Source organism: Cyprinodon variegatus, unplaced genomic scaffold, assembly GCF_000732505.1.
Source record: "Cyprinodon variegatus isolate N-32 unplaced genomic scaffold, C_variegatus-1.0 Scaffold773, whole genome shotgun sequence".
Classification (NCBI taxonomy): Eukaryota; Metazoa; Chordata; class Actinopteri; order Cyprinodontiformes; family Cyprinodontidae; genus Cyprinodon; species Cyprinodon variegatus.
Genome location: NW_015151226.1, coordinates 12,886 through 33,013, shown reverse-complemented (window position 1 = coordinate 33,013; position 20,128 = coordinate 12,886). Strand labels below are relative to the sequence as shown.

The 20,128-nt window shown below is 37.3% G+C and overlaps 1 protein-coding gene across 3 annotated transcripts in view; it reads right to left on the bottom strand.

Moving 5' to 3' along the window:
* Positions 1-18,311, bottom strand: part of LOC107098382 (transcription factor E2-alpha-like) — a 35,595-nt gene extending 17,284 nt beyond the window's left edge. Inside the window, exons 1-7 of one of the 3 annotated variants that reach the window (XM_015396036.1) lie at positions 17,777-18,311; positions 14,378-14,474; positions 10,994-11,066; positions 4,454-4,527; positions 2,011-2,083; positions 1,551-1,591; positions 1,209-1,341 (exon numbers count right to left, since the gene is read on the bottom strand). In XM_015396036.1, the coding sequence (XP_015251522.1) occupies positions 1,209-1,341; positions 1,551-1,591; positions 2,011-2,083; positions 4,454-4,527; positions 10,994-11,066; positions 14,378-14,452 (469 nt within the window). In that variant the 5' untranslated portion in view covers positions 14,453-14,474; positions 17,777-18,311. The remainder of the gene's footprint in view (positions 1-1,208; positions 1,342-1,550; positions 1,592-2,010; positions 2,084-4,453; positions 4,528-10,993; positions 11,067-14,377; positions 14,475-17,776) is intronic. The other 2 variants (XM_015396035.1, XM_015396034.1) reach the window with 2 other exon arrangements.
* Between the last annotated feature and the right edge of the window lie 1,817 nt (positions 18,312-20,128).

Here is a 20,128-nt window from a genome sequence, read left to right as displayed (position 1 = left end):
AAAATGAAAGGTTAGCAAAAAATTATGCGAGCTCAGGTGCTTCTGTATGTGCTTGATGCAGTTTTAGAGATTTTGAGCAAGCTGGAGCAAGTGTGTTACTTGGAATAAATCATTTCTACATTTATCTTCAACCACAGTACAGTTGCACTGATAAAAATCAAACAAACAAGCATTTCTAGTAAAGGACACATAAAAATAATCTCTGCTTGGCTTTGATGGAAGATTGGCAGGTCATTTATTGAAATGAAATCTGCTTTTACCCCCCAAGTCAATAGGTGATAAAACTAGCTCTATTAAATGCAACAAAAACGTTTAATTTAACACATATTTTTTAAGACTAGGAAAGCTTTTCAGTACGGTTTAAAACTAATATATTATCCTGCAGTATGTGTTTCACTTATGTGTTACAGTAGGAATCAGGAGGTCAGCCCTTTAAATATAAGCCATTGTATCAGCACAAAATATTTACAGGGATAAATATTTTACCTCTACAGCATATGTTGCATGTGCAACTACTAGTATACAGGGAATACACCGCCATCTAAATAAATGTAAAATGCACTTATTTGTCAATTGGTTACAAATAGAATATTTTAGTTTTTGCTCAAACATCCTGAGTACTCAATTAAAGGTATAGTTGAGGATGTTCTTTTTCCGGGTGGGTCCTCAAAATAATTGGTCCTCCTAATTTTTAATCATTCTGGTGATATGTTACGTAACGTCCTATGTGCTCTTACCCATTTTCACTTACCGGTGGTGAGTATGACAGAGTGGAAAATTTTTAAATTGAGCGTGCACGAGGAGAAATGGGCTCATGCATGCTCTTGCAGAGTTTAATAGGGGTTCCCTCTCAGAAACGGGTACAAGGTTGTGTATGTGCATTTTTTTGTTATTGTTTTTTATTTTTTATTGCCAAAATCCTCCAATATAACCTTAAATGAAACATATCAAGTCCTCTCAAACTGGTTTATCTGATCTTGAATCTCCTGTTTCTCTGTGGAATATTTTAACTAGGTACCAAGGGAAAAAACGTTTCATCTCAGGTTTTTACCCTAATCTGATAAAAACTGAATTATACTCAAACTTCTGGAAGACCAACTAAGATCCTAAAGTGGTTAATGTAATAAAAAGAGAGGGAGAGAGAGAGAGAGAAAAAAGTAATAAAGATTTAATAGCACCATATAATGTTTAATGTTTGCTTTATTTACCTAGGCTTCCTTCAGGCGGCCTTCTCCTGGGATTGTTGGGATATGACGGATAAAACTGAGAGCCTGACTTTATGCCCGAGGGAGACAAAGCATCTGGGCTGGGCATCGCTATGTCACTTGGAAATAAACCAGGCTGGAGACAGAGAGAAAGCAAATCTTTTAACCGACAGCTTGCGTGGGAAAGCACAACAAAAAACATCAACTTCTCTTCTAAGAAACAAAGACTGTTGTAAATTCAAAGTGTCTGAAAAGAGAACTGAGAAAGTGGAGCTTCCTTTAGTGATGCAGTACTTAGGTTTTTCTTGTATGGCCTTGTCAGACGTAGCACACAGTGAAACATACCTGGCTTACAAAGGGGGTGTACGGTGGCCTCTCGCTTTTACCTGCAAGGAAAAAATGTTTTCAACTACAGTGGAATAGGAACAGATTGCTCAAAAACACTTGGATGCAATGATGTGTGATAATAATAATAATAAAAGTAGGTTTTCACAAGTAGAAACTGTTCAGGGGAGGCCTTCCCCCTTTTTTTCAATACGCTCAGCTGCATAAAGCTGCCCGCCAGACGAAACCCCAGGGAGGGTTTCTGCTTCAGCACCCTAACATGCCTAGCATTCAACGGATGAACATAGACACACGCACACATATAGGACTATGAATGCAGACAGACATTTCACAATCTTGAAAACAATTTTCGTGGTCATACAATACATTACACAGTCAAATTACAAAGAAAATGCATGATGAGAAATTTGGCAAAAAACTAAAATATAGTAGTTATGGAAAGGAAAATTAAAGAATATACCTGCAATCCCTGAACTGATAAACGGAGAGGACAAGCCTTCATGCTCACTGAAGTGGGATCCCTCTGCATAGCTCTGTGGAACCAGTGCAGAATATGACAGACCTTAAAATGTTAATAAAGTGCAGATATCACGTACAAGTCAAGTCCAGAGTTTCTAAAAATGATGGCATGTTTTTCACACTGAATGCATTCTGTTCAGCCTTCTTAAAACCAGCATGAATGAAGGTTGGTTATGATTTCAAATCACTAAGCAGCTTTGACACCTTTCCTATGTTCTCATACATAACAGTACGTTAAAACATGTTATGTGGGTGTGATCATGAGAAAAAAAAAAAAATCAACTCATATCAGAGGGGTGAAATTCACAGGATTTTTTGCCACGTCAGGAAGACATCTATTAATATTGCTTTGTTTAAATTTTATTCATGGTTTTGTTTAGTTGAATTACGATACTCTTAGTAGCTCTCCCAAATAGTCGCATGTGTAAGAACTGCGAGGCTTGCAGGACAATCTCTGGAAATCTCAAAAAAAAAAAATAAATAAATAAATAAATAAATAAAAAAGCCTTGAAACCAGAGGCACAGTGTGATGGCGGTAATAAGTGGAGTACCAATCCATCCAGAATTAAAAATAAATTCAGAAACAAATACATAACTTGATGAGTTATTTACTGATTAGTAGTAGTTTAAATCGCATAACAGAATAGATCTATGGAGAAACCAAAACAAAAATATGCGAGATATTTAGATCCCTTTTTGTAGTGCTAATGTTTTTAATGATGTAGCATTTCATAAGCTAATATGTAATTTACTGCAATTTACTGCAACAACTTATACATTTAGCTCATTATTCATTTGTATAATTAATGTATTCATAATTATTGAAGGATTGGTCCTCCATAAAAAAAAAAAAAACATCCTTTATGCTAATTTACCAAAACATTCTTTTATTATCTTAATCATTATATCCACATATAAAATTAACTATTAACCTAATAATATTTCTTTTTGAAATAAAGTATAATTATTCTTTTTCAAAACAAATAATAAATTCTGATCAAAGGATGTAGAAATTAAGCGATGTATAAACTATTTTTTCCAAATAAAAAAAATGAAGGAAAAAAAAAGCACCATCACTGTATTTACATAGACAAAAACAAGACCCTTTATTCCCCATACTTGAATCTTTCACCATAGCATTAAACAGGATTTAAGGGCTATTCTCGTTACTTTGAGATGTAAAATTACTAGCTCAAAAGTAAACCTGATGAAATCCAAAATGAACTATGTAGAGAGTAAATAAGAAAATTGAATGTTTATAATAAAAAAAAAACCTTAAGAGCTTTTATTTTGAAGAACTAATTCTGTCTTAATAATGGTTCTGCCTTAAAAAGAAGGAAATAAGATGTCAGGGAAAGTCCAGTTTTCTTTGCTTAGATATGAAATGAAGCAATGATAAACAGTGTGAGACATTGAAATGATGCTGCAGCTTTTTCGAAACAATAATCGTATGCGGTTTGTAAATATCACACGTCAATTAATTAAATGCACCCTTTAACTGGAGAATAAGCACATCTCTGTCAGAGCTGCATATGTATTGGTAGTTACTGATACTTAAATTTTAGCATTAAATAAAAAATAAAAACAACAACAGGGAAGGAATTCCTTTTACGAGTGCATAACATTGAGGATTAAAGAGTCGATAATATACAATCTGTATCCTGATTACCAGTGATGTGTGCACAGTAAACCAAGGGACAAAAATAAAACTACATTAATGGATACTCACAAAAAATCCTGAATACTTTAAGATTTTTTTTTTTTATTATTGATTCCAGAGTCTTTAGCCTTTTTTTTTTTGTTACTTGAATTTGCATCTATGATACCCTGCAGAGCAACACATCTAAATACAAAGCCATCCTCACATTGTCAGCTTTCCGGTGCACCTTAGTGCTCATCTCCCTCTGATTTTTTTTTTCTTTCTAATGGGAGCAACGCCAAACAAATCTCCACCAGCTCAAGGGATTCAGTCTGACTTTCTTAATTATCAACTTGTGGTAATCAAAGCTTTCTGCATCTATTTCACCCCCTGTACTTTGTATTTATGCGCCGGTGCCAAGACAGTTAGGCTGGATGGGAAGCTGCAATTACCGCTGGGCTTCAACAGAGGTTCTAAGCTACAAGGGTGCTTGCCAATACCGGATCTTGGGCCAAGGTTATTAGGTAGAGAGCAACAAAATAAATAAATAAAATTGCCTTTGCAAATCATACATCCCACATTGCAGGAGATAGGATGGGCTTTTTTTCTGTTCCGTTTGTGTGATTATTTGAGTATGTGTGAGGGTGTCTGTATCAAAGCATCTGGTATTACTTCTTAGATAAGCAATTTTACAATCAGGTGTGACTAAACAGTGCGACTGTATGTCTGTGTGTATTAATCTTACCCGTCCTTGGCTGAAAGAGGGGCTGTTCTGTTCTGCAGAGGCCCAAGACCCAGAGCCACTGCGCTCATCGATAGCTGGAAAAGGATGCAGTAATGAGTGGTTAGAGCTGGCAGGTGGGACCAAAAAGGCTGTCACACAGAGTAATGATACAAAAGTAACAATATTCAGGTGAAAACGTGATAAAAATGCTGTGCAATGTTCTGATTAAACTTCATTATCATTACTGAATACCAGAAAATTAACCATTTGCTTCCCAATGTAATGCATGAGGGTACAATGTTATTCATGTCATATTTAATTATTCTAAGCATACTTCTCAGAAACAAAACAAAATGTTAAGCTAAAGACTGAAGCACAACGTTAGAGGTAATGAAAGAATTGAAGTGTGGCACAAAGAAAATACAGTCGAAGGTTGGTGGAGCAGAAAACTCCAAAATACCCCCATCATCCCCTTCTCCCTGTCTAATGCACTAATGCTATCCAGGCTCTCTGGAGACACAAGGCTTAATTGCATGCTGATTTGCATAATTGTGCATATTAATGCAGTTTCCTTATGAATATTCATACCATGCCTTTGATTTTTGCCTAATTAAAAAAATGTGTGTGAGAAAGCAAAGCAGCGAGCAAGTGGAAGGAGAAAGCAAGGAGACGAAACGAGCGGGAGGCAGGCAGTCAGGAAGGGGAGTGAGACGGGGTCTGGGTGAGATCAGCAGCATAGTTGACGAGTGAGAATGAGCGATGAGGCTAACAGAGCGGTGCAAGCACCTACACACGCTGAGACAGCCGTGATCTATGGGGCCGATGCCAGTGGCATGGAGAATCAGGCAGGCGAGGAGGAGGAGAGGGGGACCTTAAAGGATCAGCCATGCCCACCTTCAGATCAGCAATAGTACAAACCCCTCACTGATATCAGAGCTGCTGATGATGAGCATACTGCTGAATTAAGATGACAGATTTTGGATGGAGACACTTCAGGCAAAGCTTGTTGCCAAGAGAAGTTCAGTAAAAGCAAATCAGGCAGATAAAAGAGGTTAAAGTCGAAAATCAGCCTTCCTATAGAAGGCTGCAGCTTTTACTAAACAAAGTACATTTACTAAAAAAAACACATAAAATGCTAGTATCCCACAAACAGTGCTATTCATCCATCTATGATTTCCTCATTTGGCCAACAGGGGTGCAGAGCAGAGTGAGAGCGCTGTGCAGGGGAAGTCTGACAACATTGTTTCACACTTACTGGAGTAATTAACTTGAAGGCAATTAAAACAAGGTGGAGAGCTGCGGAGGTGGCTCTGACGCCTATGAGAGCTCCAACCATGCCAGAACAGAGATTTTTTCTATTGTTTACCCATGTCATATCAATGCATCAGCAACAATAGGAGGGAAAAATATATATATAGCAAAAGCTTTGAATATTTTTTTTACCTCCGAAATGATGTCAAACACTGAACCCTGCAATGATGGGATTATTTTAAGGTTTATGTTTTGCTGCTTTTAAATGTCTAATTAAGAATTGGGTTCAGGTAAAAATGAAAACACATGTGGAAATCTGAACTGACAAAACCAATTTCTGCTTCTTGGTTCAAACTAGCTTGTCACCTCAAGCAAGCCAGCCTAAATAAAGCCAAGCAAACTGGCAGATTTTGGATCTGTAAGCACATCAACAGACAACACATATCCTTCAATGGTCAGTTTTTTCTTACAGAGAAAATTTTTACTTTTAACAACTATAGCAATACAGGACGTAGCTCTCTTCTCCTCCCACATACGATTTTGTAGGGAGCGTCAGTAAATATCTGAAACAAAAACTGATGATTAATAAAAAGAACGACTTTAATGTCTCTGACTGAAGTTTTTGATATTAAATAACTCATTTAGTATACATTGTCGGTCCCATTGTCAACCAATGTGTATAGCAGCCCAAAGTAGAGCTGCTTCCATCAGTTCTACCTGGGTGATGTTACATCCCACACTGGAAAAAAATCAAAATCTAGACAAGACATTTTTTCTTCAAAATCAGTGACTTTGTTCTTGAATTGAGAAGGTAAAAGAGACATTTTGCCAATGGAACAAGACAATTTACATTTAAAATAAGAAAACTCAGTTGCATTGCCTTTTTTCAAGTGCATTTTATCTAAATATCTTATTTTAAGAGTAAAAATACTCATTCCATTGGCAAATCATCTTATTTACCTACTCATATTAATACACTTAATTTAAGACATTTTTACTTATTTCTAGATGGTTTTGCCAGTGCAGGCTAAGCACACAGGACAAATGGAACGCAGTAACTCCGTTTTAAACTGAGGAGGACGCCAAACAGACAGTTTTAGACACAAAAGCAGTAAATTGTCTGTAAAAACAAATTGAAAAAGTGTCGGAGACTTTTTGACAACAGTATTAGACATCTAATTATTTGGTTTATCAGAAAAAAAGCTAAGTTAGAGGTAAGAAGTAATTTAAATGTACCATAAAGCTCTGTCAAAAACAACTTGTTTTATTTACATGTTAAAAAGTCTAATTTCTCTAAGCTTTGAGACATCCTGAGGTTAATTGACATAGGTTTTTAAATAAGTGATTAGGCCGGAGGAGATTTATTCTGATATGGTGGAAACAGGTGAGGGGATTTGTTAAAGCAGACAGACCAAATAAGCACGGGCCACATGCCACCAGTTTTAAGGTTTACCAAGAGTTTAAAAAGTCACTGCTTTAAACTTTGTTTGATTATAATCTCAATGGGAGCACATAAAATACAGGAATAGCCAGAGATTTATCCACCTATATTGATCATAGAGTAAGAGCTTGACCCCTCCCCTACCTGTTGCTGCATATTGGCATTCAGCTGGCAGAAAGAATGCTGCTACATTTACATTCATATTGACAGTTTATTCTAATCTAATTATGTCCCTCTAAATTCAAGTTTCTTAAACATTCTTTATTTCTAAATTCTAGACTGTAACAGAACACTTTTAGTCAAGTCAATGTTACTTCCTTTTAACCAACAGCAAAGATAGTCTACTAATGGAGTAATGCACTTTTAAGAGACTTGTACATCTATTTACAGAGGATGAAATGTTTATCCTAGTGCGTAATAAAAAATCTGGTTGTCTTGCAACATAAAGATGCAGATTAGGTTTAATGATTTACTTCAAGTTTCTAATGTAGTTTAGAAAACAACTGAGACAGTCTTTGGTTTAAAATTCTGCCTTTATTTAAAAAAAAATAAAAATATTTCCTGACCTAGTTTCCTTATATTGTGTGTTTGAGTTAATGTCCACAAAATGTTGCTGAAAAAAAAACTATAGAAATATGTTTTGTAAACAAAACCTAATTTGCTACAAAAAACAACTTTTCTTACTTATGGGAAAATAGTTCCATGTTATTTGTGCAATTAGCACTCAAAAAATAAATTTAAATAATAGACTATTGGAACTCTAATCTGTTAATTAGAAGCAGTTTGAATTATAGTTACCAATTCAGCCGGACAATAGTTTTTTTGTTTGTTTTTTTACCCATCTATTGTAATATCAACAGCATCTATTGGGAGTCAGATGGACTTAAGTCAAAATAACCTTATCAGCTTGAAAAAAAAAAAAACAACAAAAAAAAAACAACAGCCAATCTCTAGTTTTGAATAACTAATATAAAAAAAATAGGGTTCATATTTGTGTAAAGTTTATAGTTAAAGAAGCTCAAATAGTGGTATTTTCTAAAAGATAATTATACCTTAGGCATCTAATCTAACAGCCTGTGTCTAACATGGGTTCATAAACAGCAATCCAATGATTTGCTTATGAAGTAGAAACAAAAGAAACCATAACAGAATATGAATTAAAAGCAAGTTTTTCACAGAAATTTTTTTTAAGACTGAATATAAACAACTTCATTAAAAATTTTAACTATTATTTTATATCTTATAATAATTTGAAATAAAAACACTATAGTTCATGTTCCAAGACATTTACAGACATGATACTAAATACAGTAAAATGAGAAGCAAGAGAAAAATGGAAGAAATTAAGTTAATTGCAATAAAGCTGTGTTAACAATTTGGTTTTCGACTTTAAAAATGAACAATAAATGAAATCCAAAGGATTGGTGAGTTTACATGCTGTCTGAATCTCCCTAGATTGCGGCTTAGCTTGTTTGATTGTACTCACATGGAAAGACAAATACTGACTGAAAACCAGAGCCCAGAAAAATATTTATTTTCTAAACTACAAAGCTTTCTCATGGCTGCAGGCTCTGAAAACATCTAATTTAGCTGAAGAAGGAAGCCACTTGCCTTCCACTCCCTCCCCACAATAATTTCCCAATGAGACCTTACTTATGTGAACAGAACTGCATGAAAATGACACGGCCACAAAAACAGGTGAGAATTTATCACCATTAAAGGCAGAGTTGTTAAGAAGAAACACCAGATGTGTAAATTCAGCCTTGTTTTTAGTGATCTACAGGAAACGCGCCTGTCATGTCTCTTGTATTTGTGTTGTTTGTGCGGGTGGAGGGGTTGGAGACGTTGCCAGCAGCTGCAGAGGTGACTGAGGGGACGCCTGCCTGATGCCTGCTGGGCTTAGCCAACTCCCACCACTCCTCGTCACACTCTGCCTCCCAACTCCTCAAACATCCCACAGTTCTTTGCCAATCCTCATCTTCTTTCCTCCTGCCTCCACTCCACACAAGAAGCCCCACCCTTCCCTATCCTATCCTACACGCCCAGGCCACTGAGGAAGGGAGAAGGACGCCTAATGCAATTAGCACCCCTCTGAGCACTTTTGTGTTGATGAATAGAGGTGGTCTGGTGGGCCACTAGGCAGCTCGCTACCGTTCCCGCGCTGCTGGGTCTCTGAATATACACAAGCTGCCTGGCTGACGTCAGAGATGGACATTGTTTTGTGATGGTCACCATTTCTGCAACAAATGAGTTTCCTGGCCTCGGGGAACAGAGCAGTGCTAGTAAGGAACATTTGGGACCAGACTTATAAAGAGAAGTGTACATAACCACCATTTTAGTTAAATAAATATAATAAATCTGGGATCAAATGTATTTCGAGGATGTAAAAGAAAGCTACAGGAAACACTTAGGTGAGACTCTGCATATGTTAGCATTTTGACTCCAGAGTTATTAGGGAGTACCTGCAGGATAGCCCAAAGCTAAAGGTGACAGCTTTAAGTATCACATTATAATGGGTGTCAATGACCAAGGGCCACACTTTAGGACCTGAGGAGGGGGGAGGAATTAACTCCTCACTGCTGAGTAATTGCCTGCTGTAACAGAAACAAACTGAATCCTGCCTTCCACATTCTGATCCCTCTATTCAACAAGCTCTCTTTCTACTCTCTACCCACTCGCTGCATGCTGGGCCAGTTTAAAAGGCTGTGAGCTCGGGTTGAGGCACATTGTCTCAGACTTGAGCCATTTCCTGCAGATCAGTGGGGGTAAGAACCCAGTGCCGTGTTGGGGGAGGAGTGTTTTACACTTCAGGGATGGTGGGGGGGGGAGTTGTTTCAAGTCCATAAGCCCCCTTCTTTGCCTTTGTTCCTCAGCGGCCAACTTCTCACTCTAGGGAACTGAGAGTGTGACTCGATTTCACACACCAAGCTGGCACGGTGACAGAGGAACGAAAGTAACACGACTTACTAATAACCTTCAGGACGACGGGAACGCCAGCCTAAAGCGTTCAGGATGTTTGGATCTGTTAGCTGCAGACCTCAGCTTCAAACTGCTCACACTAACCAAGTTTAGGGGAAAGAATGAGCCTTAACACCCCAATAATTACAACATTTTGCTTAAAAAGAACTGACATAAAAAATGCACACATATAATTTTAAGAGAAAAAAATAGAAATATTAGCTCTAAATCTGCACAAATCTAAGCAGCAGATATTCTGAGAGCACTTTTTTCCTCCCATCACCGTGATGGGTGATCAACAGGTCAAATCCTGAAAGTGTTTCTCCTCACTAAATACATAAAAAAATGATTAAAAAAATAGTTTCTGGACAATAAACACATCTACTGCCCTATTCAGAGTGTAGTAAACATATGCTATTAATCCCAAATGAAAAAAAATTAGCTTAATTCTTTGTTTTAATTAGAGACGATTAAAAAAAAAAGGAAAAAAGGAAAAGGCTGATCAGTGCATCTCTAATCAGCGCTATTTGATTCTCCTGAAAAGTTAGAAAGATATCAATGCAGTCAATAAAAAGGAGGTGTTTCAACCTGTGTTTTCCGATTCAAGTGGTGATGGTAATAGCAAAACCTGCATGAGCTAAAGTGAAACTCCCCGTGTAAAAGATACCACAAAGCCCAAAGGGAAAAATTTAAAGTCTGATGCTGGTTAGTTAACCTTTCAAACACTTGCCTCTACTCTTTCAGGTGTTTAATATGCACACGTTTTCAGTCAAGCCTTACATTAAGATCACACATGAAAGATCTGATTTGCAAACAAATGAAGGTGTAAAAAAACTAATAAAACTATACTTTGGGAAATACAGGATTATAGTGACAGGAATTTAATATGAAGTGGATGAAGAGCTGCTTACCTGACCCAGCAAAATGAGTGCTGGCCAGAGTCATGGTCCTGTTCTTCCCATTGGCTACTGGAGGCGCAAACATCTGCAAGACAAAAGCAGAGATGATTTAACTAACAAAGCAAGGCACACTTCACACATCCCATTCCCCTTATAGCATCACACACACTTAGGCCTGGTTGGGTTTTTCTATTTCTCTTTACAACCTCTGGAGCTATGCACCACAAACGGATAGACTTAATAGCAACAATATGTTGTTGACAACACGAAAGCTGAACATGTTAGCAAATGAAGTTATTAGAACAAAGAAAGCCTTGCCAAACCTGTGCACACATCAGACACAGCCATCTAAAGCCAGCACTATGAGTAACATGTACATAAACTAACAGTGATGTCATTGAGCCACAGTGGGCTTCACCACAAGGCCATGGTGCGGTCTGGATCTTTCACCAGACACCGCACAAACCTGCCTGCTGCACAAACCTTACATTTTCTGAGCAAGGATACCAGAGCTAAATGTGCCAAAGCAGTGTATGATGAAGGAAATCAGCCATCTTTGCTTTGATCACATATTGAGCGATCCTGCTTCACTCTACGCCTGAACCTGCATGCTTCACTTTGACCAGAACAAAACAGGAAAAAAAAGGGAAAGTGCATATTTCTTAACGGTTCTTCATTCAGCTATCCTCATCATGCAAAAATAAGAGACGGTACTTGAACAATTTAGACTTACTCATCTTAAAAACGGATTGACTGTACAAATGAAGGCATGGCATTACATTCCATGCCTGGGTGAGGACTGTTTTGGAGGAATCATTGTGTCCTCCCAGAATTTAACTGTCTAATGGATGGAAGTAGGGAAAACTGCATCATATCGTATTAAACTACTTGACACTTATCTACCATTTCATTATCAATACCAGCCTATTGTGTAGTAAAGGACAAAACTATAAAAAAATCTATTTATAAAAACACAAAAACCTGCCTAACATGTATTTAATCTCCTTTATATTATGATCTTTTTTCCTAATATTTGCATCTTTTTCTTTACTTCTTCACTGGAAAACAATTTTTCTCCTTAATAAGTTTCTTTAATCAGATATTAAAGATTCTCTTAATATCGTTGTGCACTGCTGGTCAGCAGGCTTACGGACTGATCCAAGTCAAATTCAGCAGTTTGAAAATATATCAGATTTTAAAAACACAGACAGGCATTGCCTGGAAACTAAAGGAGAAACATCCAACCATTTTAAGGTTGCACCATTTAAAAGTACAATTAATAAGTTCCAAGTAGTATGTCTGTAAACTAAAGGGTGTATATAAGTGGACTGGCTAATATCAGCTCATTCAATTGGTGCTAGGATGACTGCAAAAAAGGAGTTTTAGTCATTTATTGTTTGCATTTTTTATTTGGCTGTGATTCCAATTTAAAAACCAAACGTCTATCAAAAAATATCCTTCACTTTTTTAGCTTCTATATTTATCATACGATAAAACATGATCAACAAGCAACCAGGGAGCTTTACTGAGTATAAGTAGATACAAATGCATGGTATTTCTCAAACATTACCTCTGCTAGCAAGCATGCATGAACTATTAAATACTTAATGAGCTACACAGGCTTTTCAGTTTGTTTGGGTGAAAAGACTAACACATCTCCACTGGAGCTATGAGATGTTTATGTCAGCGTTAAGCTGCAAAAGGTTTAACAACAAAATGAAACAAAAAAAAAAAGAAAAAAAAAAGGAGCAGAATGTCTCCATCCGCTTTGTAGATAATGTCAGGAGAATAGCTCAGAGCAGCAGCAGTAAAAATCTCTCCTGAAAATATGACAAAAAGACGACGCAGACGCACTCTGTTCAGCCCAGTTTAGAACCCTGCTTTTCCCCCCAAAGATCCTATTAACAAAATAAAGAGCAGGCAAAAAATATTCCAGTATTCTGTGCAGTGGTTTTGGTTTCCTTGTTTATATTCTGATCTAACAGAGTAATTGCACCAGGATTTTTTTTCCCCTCTGTTCATACATTACTACAACTAGATAACCTAAATAAAAAGCCAGGTTCACTAATATTATTATCCAAGTGTGCACTGCCAGTCAGCAGCCATAAAGAAGGCTGCTGCAAATTATTTTCTTAGGGGAATCTATCTGATTAGACAAAAAAAAAAAAATCACTGTGGGAAAACTAGAGAGGCTTCACCTACCAGTCTTATTAAGCTAACAACGTTGTTAAACTGCAGCTGGTATGTCTGGTGAAACGGTGAAATATAGGCTGGTTCCCAGAGCAGAAAGCCTGACTAACATTAGTTATCATGAGGGAAAAAAATAGATATACATTGTGCATGCTGTGCAGAGTCATACAGATACACTCAATGTTTGCAAACTCATTAGCTGTTGGTATGGCTGGGATTGCTATTCTACTTTTAAAATATTGCATCAATAAATAGAGCAGAATTTAAAGCAGACCTGAATCTCAGTTGTGTGTATTAGAAGTTGTGTAAAAAAGTTTATTTAATATTATTATTCTCTACATTAAGAATCGCTTTAGTGTTTTAGGGGCCCAGACTGGAAGACTTCAAATTAAAAGTTTTGATGAATTTGAAATTACTTTCAGCAACAACCGACTATAGTTACAGTAAATACCAGAATATGTCATCCATATCTCCAACCACATTTTTTTGAAAACTCTATACTTTTCCAGAATCAATTTCCAAGGTTTTTTAGACTTTTTGAGTATAAACAACCCACCCTAGTATGGTTTTATGTGCTGTATATTCCATTGCGCGTTGTTTATTAGCAGGTTAAGCTGATTCTACCTTAAAATTGTATTATTCTACACCAAATTCTGATTTTTGAAAAGCAATTTTTTTTAAACTGACACCTTAATTAGAGCTAAACAGATCAAGCGTGAAAACCAAAGATTTATATTTTAAACTTAGATCTAGGACAACACAGATGCAAAAAAAGAAAAGAAAAAAAAAGAAAGAAAAGAAAAAAGGTGGGGGTTTTTTACAGTTTGGATCAGTGGATTGACTTGCTTTGTGACTGCAAACTATTAAATAAGTTTAAGAAAATTTCAAATTGAGATGCGGCAATTCAAAAACAACAGATGCAAGATACATTAACTGTTTAATGCAAAATCCAGATTTTTGAGGGATATAAAAATAAGGAAAGAAGTCTAGTTTTCCATACTTATTTCCATGCTGCATAGGAATCCTGCATATATTTTTTGTAAGTTTATGATAATTTTAAAATAATTTATCTGCATTCTCCCTCTCCCCCCCTCCCATCTTCTCATACTCTAACCACCATCTTTAACTGCTCTTCATAATTCAGACCTGTATTGCACCGTCTCCTTCCTCCCAGAACCACCCAGACCGCTCTTCCCCCTCTCTTACCGCGCTGAAATCCAGGAGGTCGCTGAGTTCCTTGTCAGTTTCCACTGCAGCCATTCTTTGCTGCTGTTCGCTCATACCCTTCAGTCTCTAACAAACCCTAAGAGAGAAATTTGCAGATACAGGATTTTAGTTGCACTTGCGAGCACAACGAGAAGTTACATGTTCAAGAAAAAAATGATGATGGTAATGAATGACTGAGACTACTCTACTGCTGTCTGTTACATCACAACTTTGAAGATTTGTTTTTCCCTCTACCAGACACCAAAGCAGGGGTGCAGCAGCGACGTGTTTACTTTTAAAGCCACTTTGTGATTGCCAACAAATCTGTTCTTCCCCTTTAAACTACATGAAACACAATTTCAGGTCATAAGCAAGTGTTGTATATTCAAGAGGTTGAAAACAAGGCTGTAACTTGACCAAAACACACAGCTCAGATTACAACCTGGATGCATTATGGACCGATTGGGGGGAGAAAAAAAGGACAACACAAGGCTACATAATATGACCTGATGTGGATAGAGTCTACTTACATATTTCCCTTTAGAAACTGCATGAACTGATGAGCGCTCTGCTTTAAGTCAAATCACTTCCAAGTAAATATATCATATTTTTTTATCTTTCATTTTACACAACCCTGGCCAATAAAAGAACCACATGTCGATCACCGCTACATAAAAGAACTAACACACTTACAATTACCGACATAATTGGGACTATTGTTAGCCCAAGGAAATGGGGGTGAAAGGCAGAGCTAATGACTGTATGCAAACACGTCATTACCAAATTACCATATGTCAACTCAGAAAGAAGCTTGTCAAAAGAAACAGTGAGCATGAATACAGGATTTACCCCGTGTTTTCAATTCCAGTGCAAGCCCGGAGGCTTTCTCCCTCCGAAGCCGAGCGGCAGCAGCGGCGACGGCTCTAGGAGGAACTAGCGTTGAAGGGAGCAAGTGGAAGAATAGAGGCATTTGGACGCCAACAGGTGGAGTAGTTTTACGGCCTCTTTTTTAATTCAGAGATAACAGTCCAACGCAATGCGAACGCATTCAAAAAGAAAGGATTAAAAAAAAACACGTGGAACGGAAAGTAAAGGGATAAACCTGATCTCAAGAAATTCATCTAGTTTTGCTCAATGACAATGTTTAAAGAAAAGGCCACGTGGTAGAACATCAGCTAAGTTCAAAACAAACTAATTTAACATCACAAACATGACTAAAAGGGGGCGTATGGCACGGTGAAGGAGGTACCTGACAAACTTTACAAGTACAATCTACCTATGAGGTGGGTGGTGTGAGTGGGGGTGGGCTTTTATGTAGCAAAATGGCATCTTCAGCTACTGCTGGATCAATATTTGAAGCGAGCAGATTAGAGGTGGCGGAGGGGGTCTTTGTCACCCCAAACAAAGAGGAGAAGAAGGGTCATTCTCCACAAAAGAGTCTGCACCTCCAGTTAAGAGGCACCACTGTTGTAACCAACGCTATACATCTTAATCCTAATGACTGGTTTACATTCAGTAAAACAAACTAGAGATAAGCAGAGTTGCAAAAATTACAGAAGTGTGTTTAATGTTGCTATACACAAATATCAAGTATATGTATTAGCTGTACTAAGTTTTTATAAAGATTTTATTTAGAAAGATTAGAAAAATAGCCCATAATGTTTCTAGTTTGTTCTAACGAGGTAGAAGAGAAAGCAACAGATTGACCAACTTTATTTCCAAGTTTATGAAGTACAGAGTAACTTAGCGATGCAGCAATCCCCTTCCTGCACACTGTCGGCCAGCTGCCAAAAAACAACACCCCCATTGCTATCCAGACATAAAGTCTTTGGTTTAAATTACAAAACAAAACCAAAAAAAAAAAATATTGGTAGTCCTAGCTAAACATTAGTAAAAATAGTAATACATGAGACTAATTATTTAATGCGCTTTGCAGAAAAATCAACAAAAAATTACAGATCCTAATATGTTAATCAAAGTTTTATCCAATTTAATCACCAAAAGATTAAGACTTGTATGTGTTTTTGTTTTTTCTGCCAATACCAACTTCCAGATCCAGTTCCAGTTGACCAATGTCATTTCTCTCAAAGGACCAAAACAGAGCAGGAGAATTTAGGCTTTCATCCAGTAAGATCCTTTCTAATCCATTATGAAAGAATTTACCAGATTAATCCCAAATATGCTTTTATACCTATGCGTATCATCACCTGATTCCTGTCAAATCAATGCAATGCGAAACTATTTAACAAGACAAACAATACAAAAGCAGCAACCGACTTTTTTTAGTTTCTGGCCTACTAATCTCTGGTAAAACCAATGACAAAAACAAATCCTGTGATTCTGCTCTCAATCAGGTGCAACTCTAGTTGTATTAAATAAAATTATTTAAAGTTTTTATTTTATAATTGAGCATCTGTTTCTGAAACTATTGCATGTTTCGCTTTAGGTTATCAAATGATAAACTTTCATACCAACCCATGCCACAGAAATGTCAGCCTAGTTGGATAATAAAAAAATGATGCGAAGTCTAAAGTATAAAACTGAAAATGGCAGTGCAGATAAAAAAAAATGCATTTTAGACAGAAATAAAAATGCAAAACGCAGTAAAATACGAAATAAAGGGATGGAGAAGTTGGATAAAACCCTTCTTAATACCGCCTGTAGAAGCATCAGAATGTGATCAGGACCACTAGGCCCAATCCAACTGCTGACAACGAACCAATTCTGTTTACTGTGAGCTTTGTTGACATTATGCATCAGATTAACCAAAAACCATAACAAGTGCATCCATTACAACCAAGAGGAACAGGCTCCAAACTTCTAGCAGCACATTTGAAGCTACTATTGGGGTTCTGGTCGTGCATTATGAGGGAGATGAGTGGAGGAGACGGTGGGGGTGGGATCAGGAGGAATTTCCTGCCAAATGTGCAATAAAATAAGTAGTGGCCAGACACTTCCATAAAGGAATGTTTAAAGGGCCACCAATGGGGGGGCTGGGGGGAGTTTATGGAAAGTTTGGTTCATGTCTGCAAAGCAAATGATCCAGATCACAAAGTTTGGAGAAAATACTCCCCCCCAGCATTAACAAAATTATTTAACGGTCCAACTTGAGTAGCTGGAGTCTGCGGCGATTAGGGCACACGGTGAAAAACAAAGAGTCAAAGCCAACAACATTTAACCATAAAGGAGTCATTTTGCAGAACAAAGGAGTAATTTCCTCCACTCGGAGGTCGAGCCGGAGACCAGACAAAAAAAAAAAAAAAAAACTCACATCCCCCGCTTAAACCACACATTCCCTGAAAAAAAAAAAAAACTTTTCGAAAATTAGGTGCCAATGAAACCCCAATGAAATCCATGCAACAACCCCCTAAAGAGTAAAGTGAAAGAATAGGTATTTACCTCTCCTCTCCGTGTGTGATATCCAACAGTGAAAAAGAAAAGCGGAGACTCGAAGGGGGGAAAAACATAAAACTTCAAGAGAATTTCGACCTCAGTGCATGAAACGCATTGGAGCACAGTGGATGTCTTTCTTTTGTCCCCGGGAAGTCTGCCTTTTCTACACGTAGCGCCCACGTGTGTGCTACAATGTAAAGCGACTGGGTGCAAACAATTCTGCTATAGTAACTAATCTCGCGTCTGCCTTTCTTGTTGTTACTACAGAGATGATTTCATTCTTCTCGTAGACATCTTCACCACCTCCGTCCACATTGTCAGACGTAACAACGTATCCGTCCGCGAAAAAAAGTGAGGGCCTCAGCGCCAGCGGTGTCCGATTTCAAACGCCTTTCGGATATAACGGGGGTTTCCAATAAACTTTAACAGACGAAATTGAGCTTTCGACGATTCTGAAGCAGAAAAAACGCCTACTTACAATTTTCGGAAGGAGTAATTTTTACACATGCGAATAAATACCAGCACTAGGTCACCCAGCGGAAGGCTATTGCAAGAAAGTTGCCTCCTATAACACAGCAGCGGAGCGACGAGATGGCACGATAAATGCAAATGGCTTCAGCCAATCTAAAAGCGTGATTGTTTGATTGACAGCAAAAATACCCAGTGTGCTTTAAGAAATCCAGCTTGAGCCCGCCCATTTGTTGACGCTCACTTTCGCTGTGTGCACAGGGAGGCTGGCTAAAGGGGGCCTCCAACATGCCTGCTGACATCATTTTAATACTTAGGTTGGAGGCTCCGCTTTCGATTATTCATTAAAAAAAACATTTAACAACCTGAGGAGCTGCAATATGTTATATTTACTATAACTAAAGCCCAGATAGTCTACATAATTTATAATATTATGTAACCAAGCACATTTCTGTGTGATTTTGTTCTAATGAAAATTAAAAGGGGATACATGCATTCTAGCTATTATGGCAATAGGATATTTTCCATTCAGCATGCACAGCAAATGCACATCACGGTTAATGTTATGGACTAACTACGGAAGAGGATTAGGGCCACTGGGAAAAAAAAAAAAAAAGTAAACTGATTTTTAAATTTTATTTCAGTTTAACATGGGAAAAAAGTCAGAATTCTGAGATTAAAGTCAGAATTCTGACTTTTTTTCCCATACTATACTGAAATAAAATAAAAATAAAAAACAGTTAACTTTTTTTTTTCCAGTGGTCCTAATCCTCTTCCGTAACTAACAGTATTGTTGAATGTCTTAATTTATTCAATGAATGATGTAAAGGGTAAATAGCAGATTAAAAAGGGTCCCTGATCAGAGACAGTCAGGGGAAATAATGAATCAATGAAATGTATTGTTATTATTATTATTATTATTATTATTATTATTATTATTATTATTATTTTTGTTGCTGTTGTTGTTATTATTATTATTATCATTATTATTATTACATAGCTCCCTTTTTGTGAATGAACTGGCAAACATAAAACCAACCCACCCCTAGTAACTGCCCTCTACAGACCAGAATGGAGAGGAGGGAGGGAGTGCAGAGTGAAATAGTTCAGGGCCAACACTTCAAACGGGGAGGGCACTCAAAGCATACATTTTTCTGTTATATCATATTTCTTCTTTTTGGGAGAAAATCAGTCTTAGAATTGAGCAACTATTCAGTGGTTATTATTGAGACAAACTAAATAAAAACAGGACATTAGATGTCCCAGTTACACACAAGCCGCAACCTGTCTTTGTTATTTACTTAACTTGCACAAAACACCTCTAGTTGTGTTGCACTCAACTGGAAACGCGCACCAACTGTTCATTTTAAAAGAGTATGTAGGTGTTAGACAGCTGTCGGATGTAACCTGAGGGCAAAACTTGACAACAAAGAAAGAAGTTTTAATAAACCTTCTTTGTTTCCTTTCTTGGTACCATGGCATCTATGCAACAAACAAAAAAAAAAATCCTGATGACTTCTTAAGATACCAAATAACCAGCCCAAGAACTCCTTATCAAGCAGTCATCAGCAGTATCTCACATAGGGACTTAACCATAACCAGTATGCTATCATTGAGTTGGCTTATTGGGCATGCTGCCCATGCTTTGGGCGTGAACATTAACTGTAAAGATACATGCAAATTCTGTCAAAGCTTTCCAGCATTTATTTACCAAGAAGTTACCAGTGAAAGGGGGGAATTATTGTCAGTAGGTCATATAGGTAAATAATTCATCAACTGTGGTCCCCTGGGTTACAGAACAATCCTTAGCACAAAACACTAGATTTGTGGTCCATCCATAAATGCTTTAACAAACAGATCAGGCACACGCTCAGGTATTGCAAACACACA